This window comes from Fistularia commersonii, chromosome 31 (assembly GCF_037954325.1).
Source record: "Fistularia commersonii isolate RoL2024-O1a breed Wild chromosome 31, RoL_Fcom_v1.0, whole genome shotgun sequence".
Lineage (NCBI taxonomy): Eukaryota > Metazoa > Chordata > Actinopteri > Syngnathiformes > Fistulariidae > Fistularia > Fistularia commersonii.
Window position 1 is genome coordinate 6220798 of NC_141314.1, and position 14738 is coordinate 6235535.

The 14738-nt window shown below is 49.6% G+C and overlaps 1 protein-coding gene across 1 annotated transcript in view; it reads left to right on the plus strand.

Moving 5' to 3' along the window:
• The window catches only part of gpc3 (glypican 3), a 115950-nt gene continuing 101212 nt past the window's right edge, over positions 1-14738 (plus strand). The window contains exons 1-2 of the mRNA XM_086178782.1: positions 1-420; positions 12798-12959. Coding sequence (XP_086034908.1) covers positions 261-420; positions 12798-12959 — 322 coding nt within the window. The 5' untranslated portion in view covers positions 1-260. The remainder of the gene's footprint in view (positions 421-12797; positions 12960-14738) is intronic.

Consider the following 14738-nt stretch of genomic DNA (forward strand, 5'->3'; position numbering starts at 1 on the left):
GGGGGGCGGTGCCGGGGTTTCGGGGTTGGGGGGGGAACACTCCGAACTTCGCCGTCATCCGCGCATCTTCTGCGGGGAGGACGCGCCGCGGCGTGCACGGGGGGGGGGAAGCGGGAATGCAGATCCGAGCGGCGCCGGGAGCCGCAGCGCAGCGGCGGGATCTTCCGCTAACCCACCCGTGAAGTGTCGGTTCCGGCGTGTGATTCGATTCCCCGAGCCGTTTCCGGTTCCCGCGGTTCCCTGGGTCGTGCACCGCCGTCATGCACGGAGCGTCGCTCCGCGGCGCGCTGTTCCTGTGCGCCCTGCTGCGGCTGGCCCCTCTGCCCGGCGGACAGCCGCCGCCGAGCTGCGTGGAGGTGCGCGCCGCCTTCCAGTCTCTTCACCCCGGATCCAAGTGGGTCCCCGAGTCGCCGGTGTCAGGTAAGACCCGCCGACGGCTCCGCTCCCGCAGCGCCACGCGTTTACGCGCCGCCCGCGGGGACGAACGCATGTACTTTTTATTTGGTTGCACTTGTTTCTAGGGGTGATGGAACCTCAGGTTGCACGTAAAACTGTCAGGATCTTCTAGAACCTGCAGGAGGAGCTTCCAGCAGAAGCTGCCCAGGTGTCAGCAGAGCTGCGTGAGCGATAAGGGTGCCCGGTTCCTCCGTGGAGCTCCGCGTGATCGTGACAGAAACGTAGTCCAACTCACGGTTTGCAACAGGAAGGGAAACCTAATGCTTTGACTCACAGCGGAGATACATGTCTCCTGTGACTGAGCAGCTCCCAGCTCACTGTGAGAACTTCTTGCCGTTCCTAGAAGCTGTTTAGTAACCTCTAACGGTGGATCTCACCTCCTAGAACCATCTTAGCTCCGACCCTGAGGAAAGATCTTTTTACGGTTCCACAGGAACTTCTAGGTGCTCGGTGGAACTCCAAATCCAAGCCCATTACCAGATACTGGTGGAAAGCTTTCCCGTCACCGCTCAGATGTTTTCACGGGACAAAATGGACAGGGGGAGCTCAAAACGAAGCGACGACGACGTCCGAGATCTTTTGACCTGCTTTGAAACATTTACACAAAAATAAGCGCAAACTGAGCTAACCGCTAACAAGCTTCTTCACAGTGCAATGAGAAGATAAAAACATTTCAACCGTCTGATAGTCCGTGAACGCGACGGCAGGTTCACCTTTACGTTGTCCACGTTTTCTTCTTCTTTTGGAGTGTGGAGCTTCAGCTGCAGGGAATTCAGAACCAAAAGGTTCCACCCCCCCCCCCGGAACCGGGCCCGATCCGGACGGTTCTCGGATCGCACCCGTCCGACGGCAGCTAATAATCGCAGGCAGCTGCTGATGCTAATTGGTTGATTTCATGTGGTGTCTGCACGTCCGGGGAAGCCCTCGGCACCCCCCGCCCTTTAGTTCAGCGGCGGACGGATGTGTCGGAGCGGGACAAGCGGCGCTTCATCTGCCGAGAGATTCACCTCTCCCAACCCCGGGCGCCGCCGTCCGCCCCGCCAGGAGCGGGACGGAGCTGAAACCTATTACTTTCACGGGAAATCAATTTTCCCAGTCAGCCAAAGGACAGGTTGAGATGTCTCTCCCCCTCCCTCGTTCCCTCCGCGGCGCGCCGATAGTGGGTTTTCCTCCGGCGGCCCCGGGGTCGGCCCAGGTCGGCCTGATCCAGACGGTTATTATTTAAAGTCCGCCGCGTTATTTCGGGGTGATTTTGTGGTCGGGTGTGCCCGCGGAGCCTGACAGCCCGCTGCAACGCGTTCTTTGTGAGGTGGATTTAAAAAAAAAAAAAAAAAAAAAAAAGTTAATTCCATTCAGTGTGATCTTGGATTCTAAGCACTTTTTTTTAATTTTTTTTTTTTTTAAGAAAAACAACCCTGTTCTGTAAATACTCGTCCGAGTGTGACGCGTGAAAGTGGGTCGCCATGGTGATTCCCGGAGTCTGGCCGGTGAGCGAGGGCATCTTTTAATGCGCTAATATTTCATTCGGACGGAAACAAAGGGATTTTTTGTTTACTGTGGATCGGCATAGAGAAGATCTATGGGTTGAAGGGAGCTAACTACCTTTGCACACCTGTGGAGGGATGCTTCACGTCTGCGTGCGGTGAATGAGAGGGTGAATGGTTGAATATTTATATATGACGTATGAGTCTCTATATGACTTTTAAATGAGAGGGTGAATGACTATCTGTCTTAATGTACGATGTGTGAATGAGGGGGTGAACGGTTATTTGTTTCTGTATTATTTCTGAATGAGAGGGTGAATATTTGTGTCTTAATATAATATATTAATGACAGGGTGAATTGTTGTTCTTCTGAATGAGAGGGGGAATTGTTGCATGTCTCTATATGATTTGTTAATTAGCAGATTCATTTTTTATGTCTCTATAAGACATGTGAATGAGTGAGGGAGTTGTTGCATGTCTATATTACAGACGCTTTTATCCAAAGCGACTCACAAGAAGTGCAAGTCAGTCACCGAAGATCCGAAGTACCAGTAGTCGGAAGTGACCACTCAAACAAATAGCCATCTCAGAATAATGTACATACATACATTCAGTTCATCTTTCATCATTTTTTTTGGGGGGGATTGGAGGCTAAGTGCAATTAGTAGGGCAGTGGTTGGTGAGGAGGTATGTTTTCAGTTCACGGCGAAAGATGGGCGACGACCCCGCTGTTCTGACCTTTTTCGGGAGTTCGTTCCACCATTGAGGAGCCGAGACCGAGGAGAGCCGCGACCGGTTCGATCGGCAGCCGGGGGCTCCGAGCAATGGCCGCCCAGAGGTGGCGGATCGGAGGGGACGGGTAGGGACGTGTGGCTCGACCATAACCTGGAGATAAGACGGGGCTGTCACATCCACTGCCCGGTAGGCGAGCAACGGGGACTTGAACTCGATGCGGGTTGAACACCAGGTGGGCTGCCGCTTTCTGAATAAGCTCCAGAGGCCTGATGGGCACCGGCAAGGAGGGAGTTGCGGTAGTCCAAACCAAAGATGACTAGAGCCCGGATGAGTATCTGTGCCGTATCCTCCATGAGGAATCTGCGGATCTTCCTGATGTTGTAGAGGAGGAATCTGCAGGAACGTGCGACCGCTGCGACGTTCGCTGAGAACGACAATCGGTTGTCTTGGACCACACCCAGGTTTCTCGCAGTTGGGGTTGGTTGTCGTCGGTGATGGCCAGCTCTCTTTGCGCGCAACCTTTCCCCAGGAGAAATAGCAGCTCAGTGATGTCTCGGTATATGAGGGAGTGAAGGGTTATAAGTGTGAATGAGAGTTAATGGTTGTAAGTCTCTATGTATGAGGTGTGAATGAGAGGGTGAATTGTTGTTTGTTTCTATATGATATTTGAATGAGAGTTCATGGTTGCATGTCAATATATGATGTATGAATGAGAGGGTGCATTGTTGTTCATCTGAATAAAAGGGTGAAGGGTTGTAAGTTTCTATGAGGTGTGAATGAGAGGGTGAATGTTTACGTCCGTATGAATGGTCAGGTGTCTCTTTACGCGGCCCTGTGATTGGTCCAGGGTGAACCAGCCTCTCGTCCAATCAAAGCACTGCACAGCCGAGTGCAGGATACTGATGAATGAATGAATGAACGAGTATTAACAGAAACAACTATTAAATGAACATGGAAGGAGGGGGCTTTCATGTTTGTCTGCAGATGATTGGCAGGCGGCTGAGAAGTCAGAACACACGGACGAACAACACCGGCAGGGAAACGTTGTTTTTCACTTTTCGTGACAAAACGTCCCCTTTCATCCGCCAAGAAGCACGAAGTGCATTTTATTCTACATATTTTGTTTTTCCATGTCATGCATAATATATGCAGCAGGCCTGAAGTTTTTTTTTTTTTTTTTTTAATGTCTCCTTGAAAATGTGTGTGTGCTACTAGGAGGCGTGCGTTCTCCTGCGCCGCGTGGGTGGCGCTTCAATCCCGATGTTGTTCTACTCGACGCCAGGGGCTGAAGAGCCACAGATGCGTGCTGAGATATCTCCACGCACCAACGCGTCTTTAAAAGGGGCGTGAATAGACTACATTCCTGCGAGGGCGAGGGATCGGGCGCCTCGACCCGACTCCCGGCGGGTAAAATCATCTTCCATCGGTGTGAGCGCCGCTTCGGCCGGAGGACGCGGCGGGTCCGGAGATCCTGGAGCGGATTCTTCCCGGATGGCTCGGTTGACAGCCGCTGCTTATTCTAACAATAAATCCTCCAAGAGGGGGAGGGTTTTTTGTTTTCTTTCTTCTCAAAGCTGAGACAATTACAGTTTCATGGTCTTCCATATTGTGCCGCGTGTCGCCGGAGGGTCCGGGCGGCGGTTGCGGGCAAATCTGGATTACCGACAGGGGAAAGCAGCCACCGAAAGCCCCTCGTGATCACACGTAACTTTGGCAGGCGTTTGGAAGGGTGGAGGTACAAACTCATCCTGCTGTTTGAGAGACACTCTGCCGTCTGGAATTCAGAGAAAATGACAGGAAAGAGGTTTATAGTCAGGATGAGGACGTTTATGTTGAACTTAAAGTCTTTTCAGTGTGGTTGTCTCTATGCCTCCTATTTCTAGGGGCAATCCCTGATTATTGTTATTCATCCGTTCACTCATCCTGCTGTCGGGGTTCACCTCGGATCGGTCACGGGGCGACGGATGGAGACGTACGAGCATTCACGAACTATTCGTGCGTAATATTGCTACATTCACCCTCTCATTCTCACATCAGAAAGAGACGTACAACCGTTCACCCTTTCACTCAGGTCTATGGAGACGTACAATCCATCGCATTTTCGTTCACGCGTCTGGTTTGAACCGAAGAAGCCTCTCGGATGAGGAGCGAATGTCTTCAAGTAAAGAAATTCGAGTCCGGTTGCCATGACAAGAAGAACGTTCACCCTCCATATAGAGACGTCCAACCATTCATCCTCTCATTCAGGCGTCTGGACAATGTAGGGTCTCTGGTGAAGCTCCTGCACGTGTTTGGACTGTCGGAGGAACCCGGAGAACCCTGAGGAACCCCACGAAAACACGGGGAGAACAGGGAGGCTCCGCACAGGAAGGAATCCAACCAGGGACCTTCTGGCTACGAGGAGGCGTTTAGTAAATGTACTTTTGTGACTGGGTTCTGACTGAGTCACAATAAACAGCGAAGCAGATGATTCCCAGTTGACCACGTGGACCTTCTAGATCAGGGGTGCTCACACTTTTTCAGCATGCGAGCCACTTATAAAATGACCAAGTCAAAATGATCTACCCACAACAAAAATGCAAAAGATTCTTTTTATGTACAATGTATGTAGCATAACCGCATGAGCCGAGATTGCACAACACAAAATAATGATGTACATTTTTTCGCTGCAAGTCACTCTGATGACTTGCGTCCAAAAATGCCGCTCCACATTACCGTTTTTTGACATTGCGATGGTTGACCGGCAGATGAAGCGAACGCGCTTCGAAAGTGCCATCGTGAAAAAAAAAGTCCTCCTATTTCCATATGAAATGGATAACTTTTGTCTTCTTACTTGGTTCGGCTCCCCCGCTCATTTTATACCCTTTCAGAAGTTTAAGAGAAAAAAAACTGAGGGTTTAAAATTGGATGCAACTTGCTGGCCGGCTTGTTAGTTTTGCCGCACTTCGCGCCGTTGTTTGTGCACGTGCAGCGACCTCAGTGTAAGAAAAAATCAGATGTCATCTGACCGGCTGCCCTCTATATCAATCAAGTGACGGGATGGACAACGTCCATATTTTCTAATATAATACAATCAACCAGTATTACCATTCCGACCGACGCATTGAGCACCCCTGTTCTAGGGTGACGGTGTCTCCTGGAGCTCAAAAAAAAAAATCAGCGCGGTTGTGTTTAGGCCGACACAACCGCCGAGACAATTATTAATCCCCGATGATGAACGTCACCTTTGGCTGTTTGTGTTTTAAAGTCCAGAAAGTGTCTCACAGAAACCTCCTCATGCTTCCGGCCGGGATGGTTTTTAATTAAACACCGTGTAAGAGATTAACATGTCACCCCCCTCGTGCAGCAACGGAGGTCAGCAGGAGCCAGTTTACAAATGTCTCCCTACTAATTTAATTTAATCCTCTCCGGAGCCCCGTAATTAACCGCGGGCTCGGACCTGTGCCGCGTCCGGGCTCGCCGTTTTACCGGGGCGATCTCGACGGCGCCGGCAGCCGTCCCCGCTGTGGACTCGGCCCAGAGGCGGATCCCTCTGCGGTATCGCCATAATCTCCAGCTCCTCCTCTAGCGGAAGCAGCTACAAAAGCATGCAACAGGCATTCGCCGATGAGGAACTTTTTACAGGTTCCTAGAACCTTGACCGACTGTTTCTTGCCGCGTTGGGGCGTCAGAGGAACCAGGCAGGGGCCGCGGACCTCAGCTCTGAGAACCATCTTCGCTCCTTCTCCAAGGCAGGTTCCTTTGGAGCTCACAGGTGATCGGTGGAAGTCATAGGCCACGACCATTACAAGATACTTCTAGAGCGCCATTTAAAACCTCTCCTGGTCACTGGTCAGATGTTTTCTTGGGATAAAATGGACAGAAGCAGTGTGACCAACAGGTCCGAGTTCTTCTGGTCTGCTGTGCCTCTGAGGGGTTTCCAGGGCTCGCAGTGGAACATCTACCGTAATTTCCGGACTATTGAGCGCACCTCAATATAAGCCGCACCGACTAGCTGATCGCTATCTTGGGCTTCCTCCTGCGCACTAAAACCGCCAAAGTTGTCTTCTTCGGTGTCGGAGTTTAACGGACTCAGAATTTCCTGGTCATTTCATCGGCCCGATGTCACGAGGATAAATGTTTTAGCGGCATCAAGCTTGTTAGCCCCCCCCAAAAAAATCCATATAATAACCGCATCGTTGTTTAAGCGAAAAAAGTCGCAGCTTATCGTCCGGAAATCACGGTACATTTTGTTCAGAATTAGTGCGGTGTTAGCTAACGTTCTCAGAACTCCTCTGCTGGAAAGCAACTCTTATTAGCTCTTAAGACGGTGACGGATCGTGCGCGTCGTCACGATCTCGCAAAGTCACGCCGGTCGAGCAGACGACAGACAGGAAGTCATGATTCTCACATTCCTGGCCTGCTGGACCCAGATATATAATTTATGCTTGTAATGAAAGGCCTTTAATATATTCCATATAGGAATAGCACTTGTTTTCCCCCATGGTCTCATCATTAGACTTGCATAGTGATAACTTTATAATTGGTGCTGGAACCCTCAGCGCCAGGCTCTGATTTGTGTCTGGACCCCCGACTCCCTGCAGCCGGGAGACCAGGAGCTTGTTAAAAGAGAGATGGGGGGGGGGGATCCCGGCCGTCGATGGACGAGAGCTGGGGTTCATTTCATGGACACGTTTGGAAACAAACAAACATTCAGCCTCTAAGTCACAAATTAAATCTAAAAAAACAAAAAAAAAAATCACTAACATTCACTTATTCATTCCACCGCATATGGAGACACACAAACATTCACACATTATGTATACATGTCGGACATTCACCCTCTCATTGTCACGTCATAGAGAGACATAAAACCACACATTCATTCACAGTTTGTGTAGAAACATACAACTATTCACCTTCTCCTTCACAAGTCGTATAGAAACAACCATTCACCCGCTCATCAGATGGAGACAGAACCGTTCACTTATTCATTCCAGCTCATCTCGAGACAAAACTATTCACCCTTTCATTCACAGGTCACACAGAAACAAATGAAAAATTCACTCTCATCCACATGTCATGTAGAGACATAAAACAAATCACTCATTCATTCACAGGTCATATAGAAACAACGAAATTCTGTCTCTCATCCACATGTCATATACAGACATCTATTTGTCCTCTCATTTTCACATCATATAGAAACAACCATTCCCTCGCTCGTCATTTAGAGACAAAACCATTCACTCATTCATTCCAGCTCATATAGAGAGAAAAACATTCATCCTCTCATTCACAGGCCAGATAGAAACAAATAATATTCACTCTCTCATCCACACGTCATATACGGACAACAAACATTCACTCGTTCATCATTTAGAGACAAAACCATTCGCCCTCTCATTCACAGGTTATTCAGAAACAAATGAAAAATTCACTCCCTCATCATATACACGTAAAATAACGTATTCATTTATTCACACGAAACCATTCACCCACTCATTTACAGACCATTCACTCATGACATAGAGCATTGGTCCCCAACCTTTTTTATCACCGCTGACCGGTGAGCGAAGGGTACACGTAGATTGTTTATATCGCGACTATGAAAATAAACGTGAATCCAGCGTGTAGTTGTATGCAACTTTATTAGCAGCTTCCTCGTAACATTGCGCCAACAACATAGCATGAGTATAATGAAGGCTTCATTGCCTCATTGCAGCATATTATGCAGAGCGGCTCGGTCTGTGGGAAACATAAGTTACGATAAATCCACATTTTGAGTAGAATTCCTGGTATTGTCTGTTAAAATCGGTCTTTTTCTTGGAAGTTGTAGGCTCTTCTGTCTCTTCGCCAGACCTTTTCCCCTCTGAAAAGAAACTTCCCGTCCGACGTCTGTTTTTGGCTCATTTTGCTAGCTCGCGGGTTACATTTTTAGCGCTCAAGATGCAACCGAGATAATACGGTAATTTTTCAAAATAAAAGATTGTTCAGACTCAGATAATAAATCCAGTGGAAATAATTGATCATTTCTAGGGCGGCCCGGTGCCAATTAATCGAGGCATCGACCAACGGGACGTTAAACCCCCCGGTCCGGGCCCCGTCTCCCTCGCCATCGACCGAAAACGGGCGATCATGTAAAGGCGTCACCTTGGACTGGGATTGTATGTTGAGGAAATTTACATGTAAATTGCTCCTGGCTCACACCTTGTCTCTCCTCGTTTCGTCCCAGCGAGCCGGCCGTCGGGACGCCGAGGATCCGGTAATTAGCTGACGGTGCGGCGGCGTCGGTGTGGGAGCGAGGGGGGGTCCCGGGGGCCGATGGCTATCACATCGGAGGTGGGTTGGGTGAAGAAGACGAGGAGGAGGAGAAGGAGAGGCGTGCTCCCAGATGATCTGTCAATTTTGAAAAGAGTTTTATTTAGGGGGTGTGATGTTATTATTTGGGGAAATTCTCCCTCCACTCATCTCAGCGGGGTCGTGTAATGAATCACATTTATCATCTGAAGACCGACAACCACGCCAGACTTGTGTGTTTTATGTGATATAAACGTTAACCCCCCCCCCCCTCCGCCTGACAGCCCCGTAATTTCACCCCGCCAAAATAAAAAAACCAAAACAACTCAATTTTATCTGTCGGCTGGGGAGAGGGTGGGGTTTTCTCCCGGATCGATGCGGAGCCCGAATGTGCCCCGTCACGGTCGGATGTCGGGAGTCGTTGCCGATCGTCGGCAAAAGTTGCCAATTCTAATTCTCAGGACCGTCGCCCAACTTGGTTTTGGCGACAAGTCCACACGTCTCCACAGAAAGCCTCGGCGCGAAGCTCCTCGCAAAACACCGTCGACTCGACCTTACAAGCCCTACACCTCGGTGACGCCCCGACCGAGTGATGTCTTTCTGTGACCAGTGAATGGTCGCATGTCTTTATATAACCTGTGATGAGACGGTGAATAGACGGAGTTCTCTCTATGACGACGAATGAGAGGGTGAATCTGTGAAACCCACGTTTCACCCAGTCACAGCTGGACTTCGGGGTGTACCAGCACCCTGGGACCCCGACAGGATAAGCTGTGTAGCTAAAGAATGAATGAATGGATTCTAATTAAGATTTCAAAATCATCCCAATTATCAGTGATCATGTCCCGTTGCTTTTCAAGCTTCACAGACTAAATCGGATAAAATAAACTTTATCGATCCCCATAGGGGAAATTCTCGTCGCAGCCGATATAGTGTCAATAAATATGAATATGTTTAATATGAAGAGTGAGACAATTAGAAAATATCAACCCCAAATAAATGGACTGCAGAGAGAACAACAACAATCACAACGTCGAGGAATCGAGGATAAGAATGGACAACAGAATGGTGGGAAAATTAAAAAAACGACATTAAGGATTAAAATAGACAACTATAGCGATGCCAAAAATAAAATAAACCAAAATCTGCAGGATCGGCTGAGACCAACAAGGATAGAATAGACATAAGAGTGAATATTTGTAGTATTGGTGTTCGATGCGTATTTGTGGATAAATGTCCCGTGTGGAGTCTCCATGTTCTCCCCACGGTGTCCTCCGGGTTCTCCGGTTCCTTCCGCCCTCCTGAACGGCTGAACCGGAGTCTCCAGATTGTCGCCGCGAATGTCGGTTCGCGAACGGTCGCGCGTGTCGATGCGCGGCCCTGTGATTGACAGGCCACCGGTTCCCCCGGGTGGAACCCCACCCCCCTCGCCGGATGTCGTCCGGGGTCGTCTCCGGCGGGATGGCTGACGGGTCGGAGCTCGGGCGCGCACATCTCCGCGTTCGATCCCCAGATTCGTCGTCGGCGGCGGATTCACGACGGGCGTCACGACATCCAACACGAGTACGAAACGAAGCGGCCGCTTTGACGACATCCCTTCTCCTCCCCGCGCACCTCCGGTTTCTCCTGCTCCGCCCTCCCGAGGGCTGAAGCTGGCAGCCTTCCCCTTGTTTACCATCAATCAGACTCCCGTCGCTGACACCTCGGCGCAGACGGCTCCTTGAAGCCGCCTGGCACGACTGCGACTGCAGACTCCGCTTAAGCTGGCGGCGTCCTCACGGGGCCGGGGGCGGGAAAGGGGGGTTTTAACAGGAGCGCGTCTTTGTATTTAAATAACTGCCGCTGTGCCCTATTTATGTCTCATCAGCTGGTGAGGTTCGGGGGAAGAAAACCTGGGAAATATCCACCTCTTTTGTTCGCGTGGAAGCGTGGAAAAAGAGCGCGAGACGCTGGCGGGAGCTTCTGCATCTCCGCCGGAAGGTCCCCGGTTGGATTCCCACTTTGTGGGGTCTCCACGTGTCTGCGTGGGGTTCCTCGGGGTTCTCCGGGTTCCTCTCACACTCCAAACACATGCAGGAGCTTCACCGGAGACGTGAGAATGAGAGGGTGAATGGTTTGATGTCTCCATGTGACTTGTGAATGGCCTGCGATTGGCTGGTTGTCTCGTCCAATGACAGCAACGCCTCTGAATGCAGGATAAGCGTCATAGACAATAAATGGACGAAAATAGGGTTCATTTGAAGGGGCTCCAGAAGCGTGTTTGTCAAATACTGAGTTATTTCGAATTATTCATTGTATACTCTCCGCTTCTGACGGCTCTCGCGTGCACTTTTCAACAGTTCTCCCGGAGTCCGAGGATTTCTGCCCGGTGCAACCCTGGCGCCGGCGGCGCGCTGCAGAAAGGCTGTTTCATCACCTTGAATGTGGCTTGCGGTTTTTTGCCGCCGCGCTCCGGCGAAAGACGAAACCCGGGTTTGTTTGTATGCGCCGCGGCTCCCCGGCTCTTATCTTTGTGGCGAAAATGAGGTTTTTTGATCCTCGCTGTGCGACGCGTGGCCTCGGGCGTTCGTGGCGACCGAATCGATCCCGGAGGAGAATTGACGCACGGCGTATTGTTTGACCGCGTGTCAAAACGACTCGCGGATTTAGCTTTAGTTTCTCACTTCCTCAGCCTCTACGTGACGAACACGTCTTCGAACACGTCCCTGATTGGATTCCCACCTTCCTGTGTGGAGTCTGCAAGTTTTCCCCATGCCGCCGGAGATCCTTGATTGTTGATGATTTCCATGATTGTCTCTATATGATGTGAAAACCACAAGCCACATCCAGTGAGGAAAAGACGGGAGGCAGAGCTGGAGGTTGCAGAGATGAAAATGCTGTGGTTCTCTTTGGGAGCGACCAGGATGGATCGGATCAGGAACGAGTCCATCAGAGGAATAGGAACTTGTTAGATGTTTTGGAGAGAAGGTCAGAGACGCCAGACTGAGATGGTTGGCTCATGTTCAGAGGAGGGAGAGTGAATATATTGGGAGACGGATGCTGGAATTGGAGCTGCCAGGCAGGAGGTCTCGAGGAAAACCAAAGAGAGGATTTTCGGACGTAGTTAGAGAGGATATGAAGGTAGTTGATGTGAGAGAGGAGGATACAGAGAATAGGATTAGATGGAGAAGGTTGACCCCTGAAGGGAAAAACTGAAATAAGGAGAAGAGGAAGTTTGTCTCTATATGTTGTGCGAATGACACCGTCTTCACCCATCTGGACAATTCGGGCTTTCCGGTGAACCTCCTCGTCCACCTGTTGGAATCCGACCGTCTCCTGCGAGGCTGACCATCCCACCACTGTGTCGCCCATATAAGATCCAGTCATTCGTAAACAAAATGAATTCTAAAACTCCCGACGTCTGATGCCTGGGAGGACGTCTTCAGAGGAGATGTCACGTTACATTACATTACATTGCATTTGGCAGACGCTTTTATCCAAAGCGACTTACAATAGAGGACATAGGGACTGCAAATACACGAAGCACAGGAAATATACAGAACAGTAAGCTTGGGTTAGTGAGTTTTTTTTTTTTTTTTTTTTTACAAAGACATACACAAACGTACACACACACTGCATAGCCTAACTTGCTGCCTGACCTGATCTGGGGCATCAGCGCAGTAAAAGGTCCTGAAAGAGAACAGTTTTTACCTGTTTCTTGAAGGTTGAGATAGATGATGCTAGTCTTGTTGCTAATGTTAACGTGAATATCGATAATATTGTGATCTGTCAATTCAAAACATCTCTCTAAGTGATGAATGAATGGATTTGGCATCTCAACCGTCTGTTCCGGTCTCCTTCCAGGTGCGGATCTTCAGGTCTGCCAAACCAAGAGTCCGAGCTGCTGCTCCAAGAAGATGGAGGAGCGCTATCAGGTAGCGGCGCGCAGCAACATGGAGTCCGGTCTGCAGGCGGTCAGCGCCCACCTCAAACGCCTCATCATCCAGAATGCCGCCATATTCCAAGGTAAGCTCCGGGGGGTGGAGGTCCACATGACGGACAGATGTTCCCAGGCGTGGAGGAACAGCTTAAAAATTCTAGCGTCGTGTCCTCAGACAGGGAGCAGGCCATCCGCCGCGGTTTAAATAAATGTTTTAATGGCAAAAGCGTGTCATCTGAGTGACTTTGGATGTAGCGTGCCTGTCGGTGGCAGACAATCCGCCAGGGGCGGGCCGACGCAGCCGCGTCGCTTGCAGAGTGTCAGCAGCGGTCCGGATAAGCCTCCGGGAAGCGATGGAGGTCAGGAGCCAAGCGGCGAGCGGTTGGGAAATCACTGCCGTGCCAGGGTCGCCACGGAAACGAGGGGATTTTTTTTTTTTTTTTTTTAAAGCCGGAAAACCCGTCGCAGCGTTTCTCCGGTCGGGTGTGAGCGAGAGGACGCGGGCGCAGGAGGTCATCGACCAACTCGGTGCGGTGAAGGTTGAAGCAGAGGTCGCCTTCAGCACGACTGAATTCGGGAATACCTCGACTTGTGGGGGTGGGATCCCTTTCGTGACTGTCGTTACTCAATTCGCTCGTATATCAAATTAAATTTCCCCATTACAATGAATTCAAACGCTATTAATCCGTTCTGGATTGTGTTTTTAAATAAGAAAAATCTGATTTACAAGTAAAAATCTTCTTGTTTTCCTTTGGGCTTTTCCCTTCAGCGGTCGCCGCAACGAATCAACCTTCTCCATCTAAATCCTATTTTCTGTATCCTCCTCTCTCACCAACTGCCTTCATATCCTCTCTCACTACGTCGGTAAATCTTCTCCTTGGTCCTCCTCTAGACTTCCTGCCTGGCAGAACCAGCTTTAGATGTAAAAATAGTAATACAGAATAAAAGAGAATACAAAGAAATAAAGTATATTGACCTTGAAGATGGGACAAAGATGGCGGTGGAGGAGGCGGGGGAGTTTTTCAATTGCCGCTTTATGCCTAACTAACATGCTACACATTTAATGCTAATGTAATTTTGCTACACTTTATATTTTAACTCCATTTACGGACAAAGTGAAGCCGTCCTCTTTCTAAAACCATCAAACCATCCCGAACCGACTCTTTTGAAACCGCCGCAATCAAATCCCCGTAAATGTCTCCTGCTTTCTCACAGATGACCAACAACCAACAACAATGACCTCAACAACAATCTTTTCACGGACGATTCCACCACACGCACACCTTGCTCGTTTTTTTTCCATGACGTTCTCTGAGCTAGCTAGCCGTGGGCGTCAAATGTGCTCGGATCTCGGGCCGTATCTCAAACATCCACTTGTAGGTCAAGGTTTCACTGTGTGAGCTCATCGCGACTCCTAGCGAGCCCGCGCGACTGTATCTCACCGTCTCGATGCTAAGCTAAGTCCCTTTTAGCATTAGCCTTTTATTCCCCCGCCCCCGTGGGCAGATCGATGTATAATGCACGGTTCACCTCTCACGTCTTCTGTCCTTCAATTTGCCTGCGGCCTGTCATTTAATACTAACGATTGATAAAAATAATCAAATCTAGAGCGGCCCGGTTTTTAGATGTGGTTCCTGTTAGTGTCAGGGACGAGCGCTGAAAATTAAAAGTAAATAATAAGAAGTGGTTTTTTTGGAGCAGTTGTGGCTAGCGCTGCAAGAAGGTTGGACTGAATGAATTAATAGTTTTATGTTTTACTGTGTGAGTGAGAGGGTGAATGGTTGTATGTGATGCACGATCCAGAGTGACTCTGAGTGCAGAATAAACAATGTGATAATGAATGAATGAATGGTTTTATTCCCCGA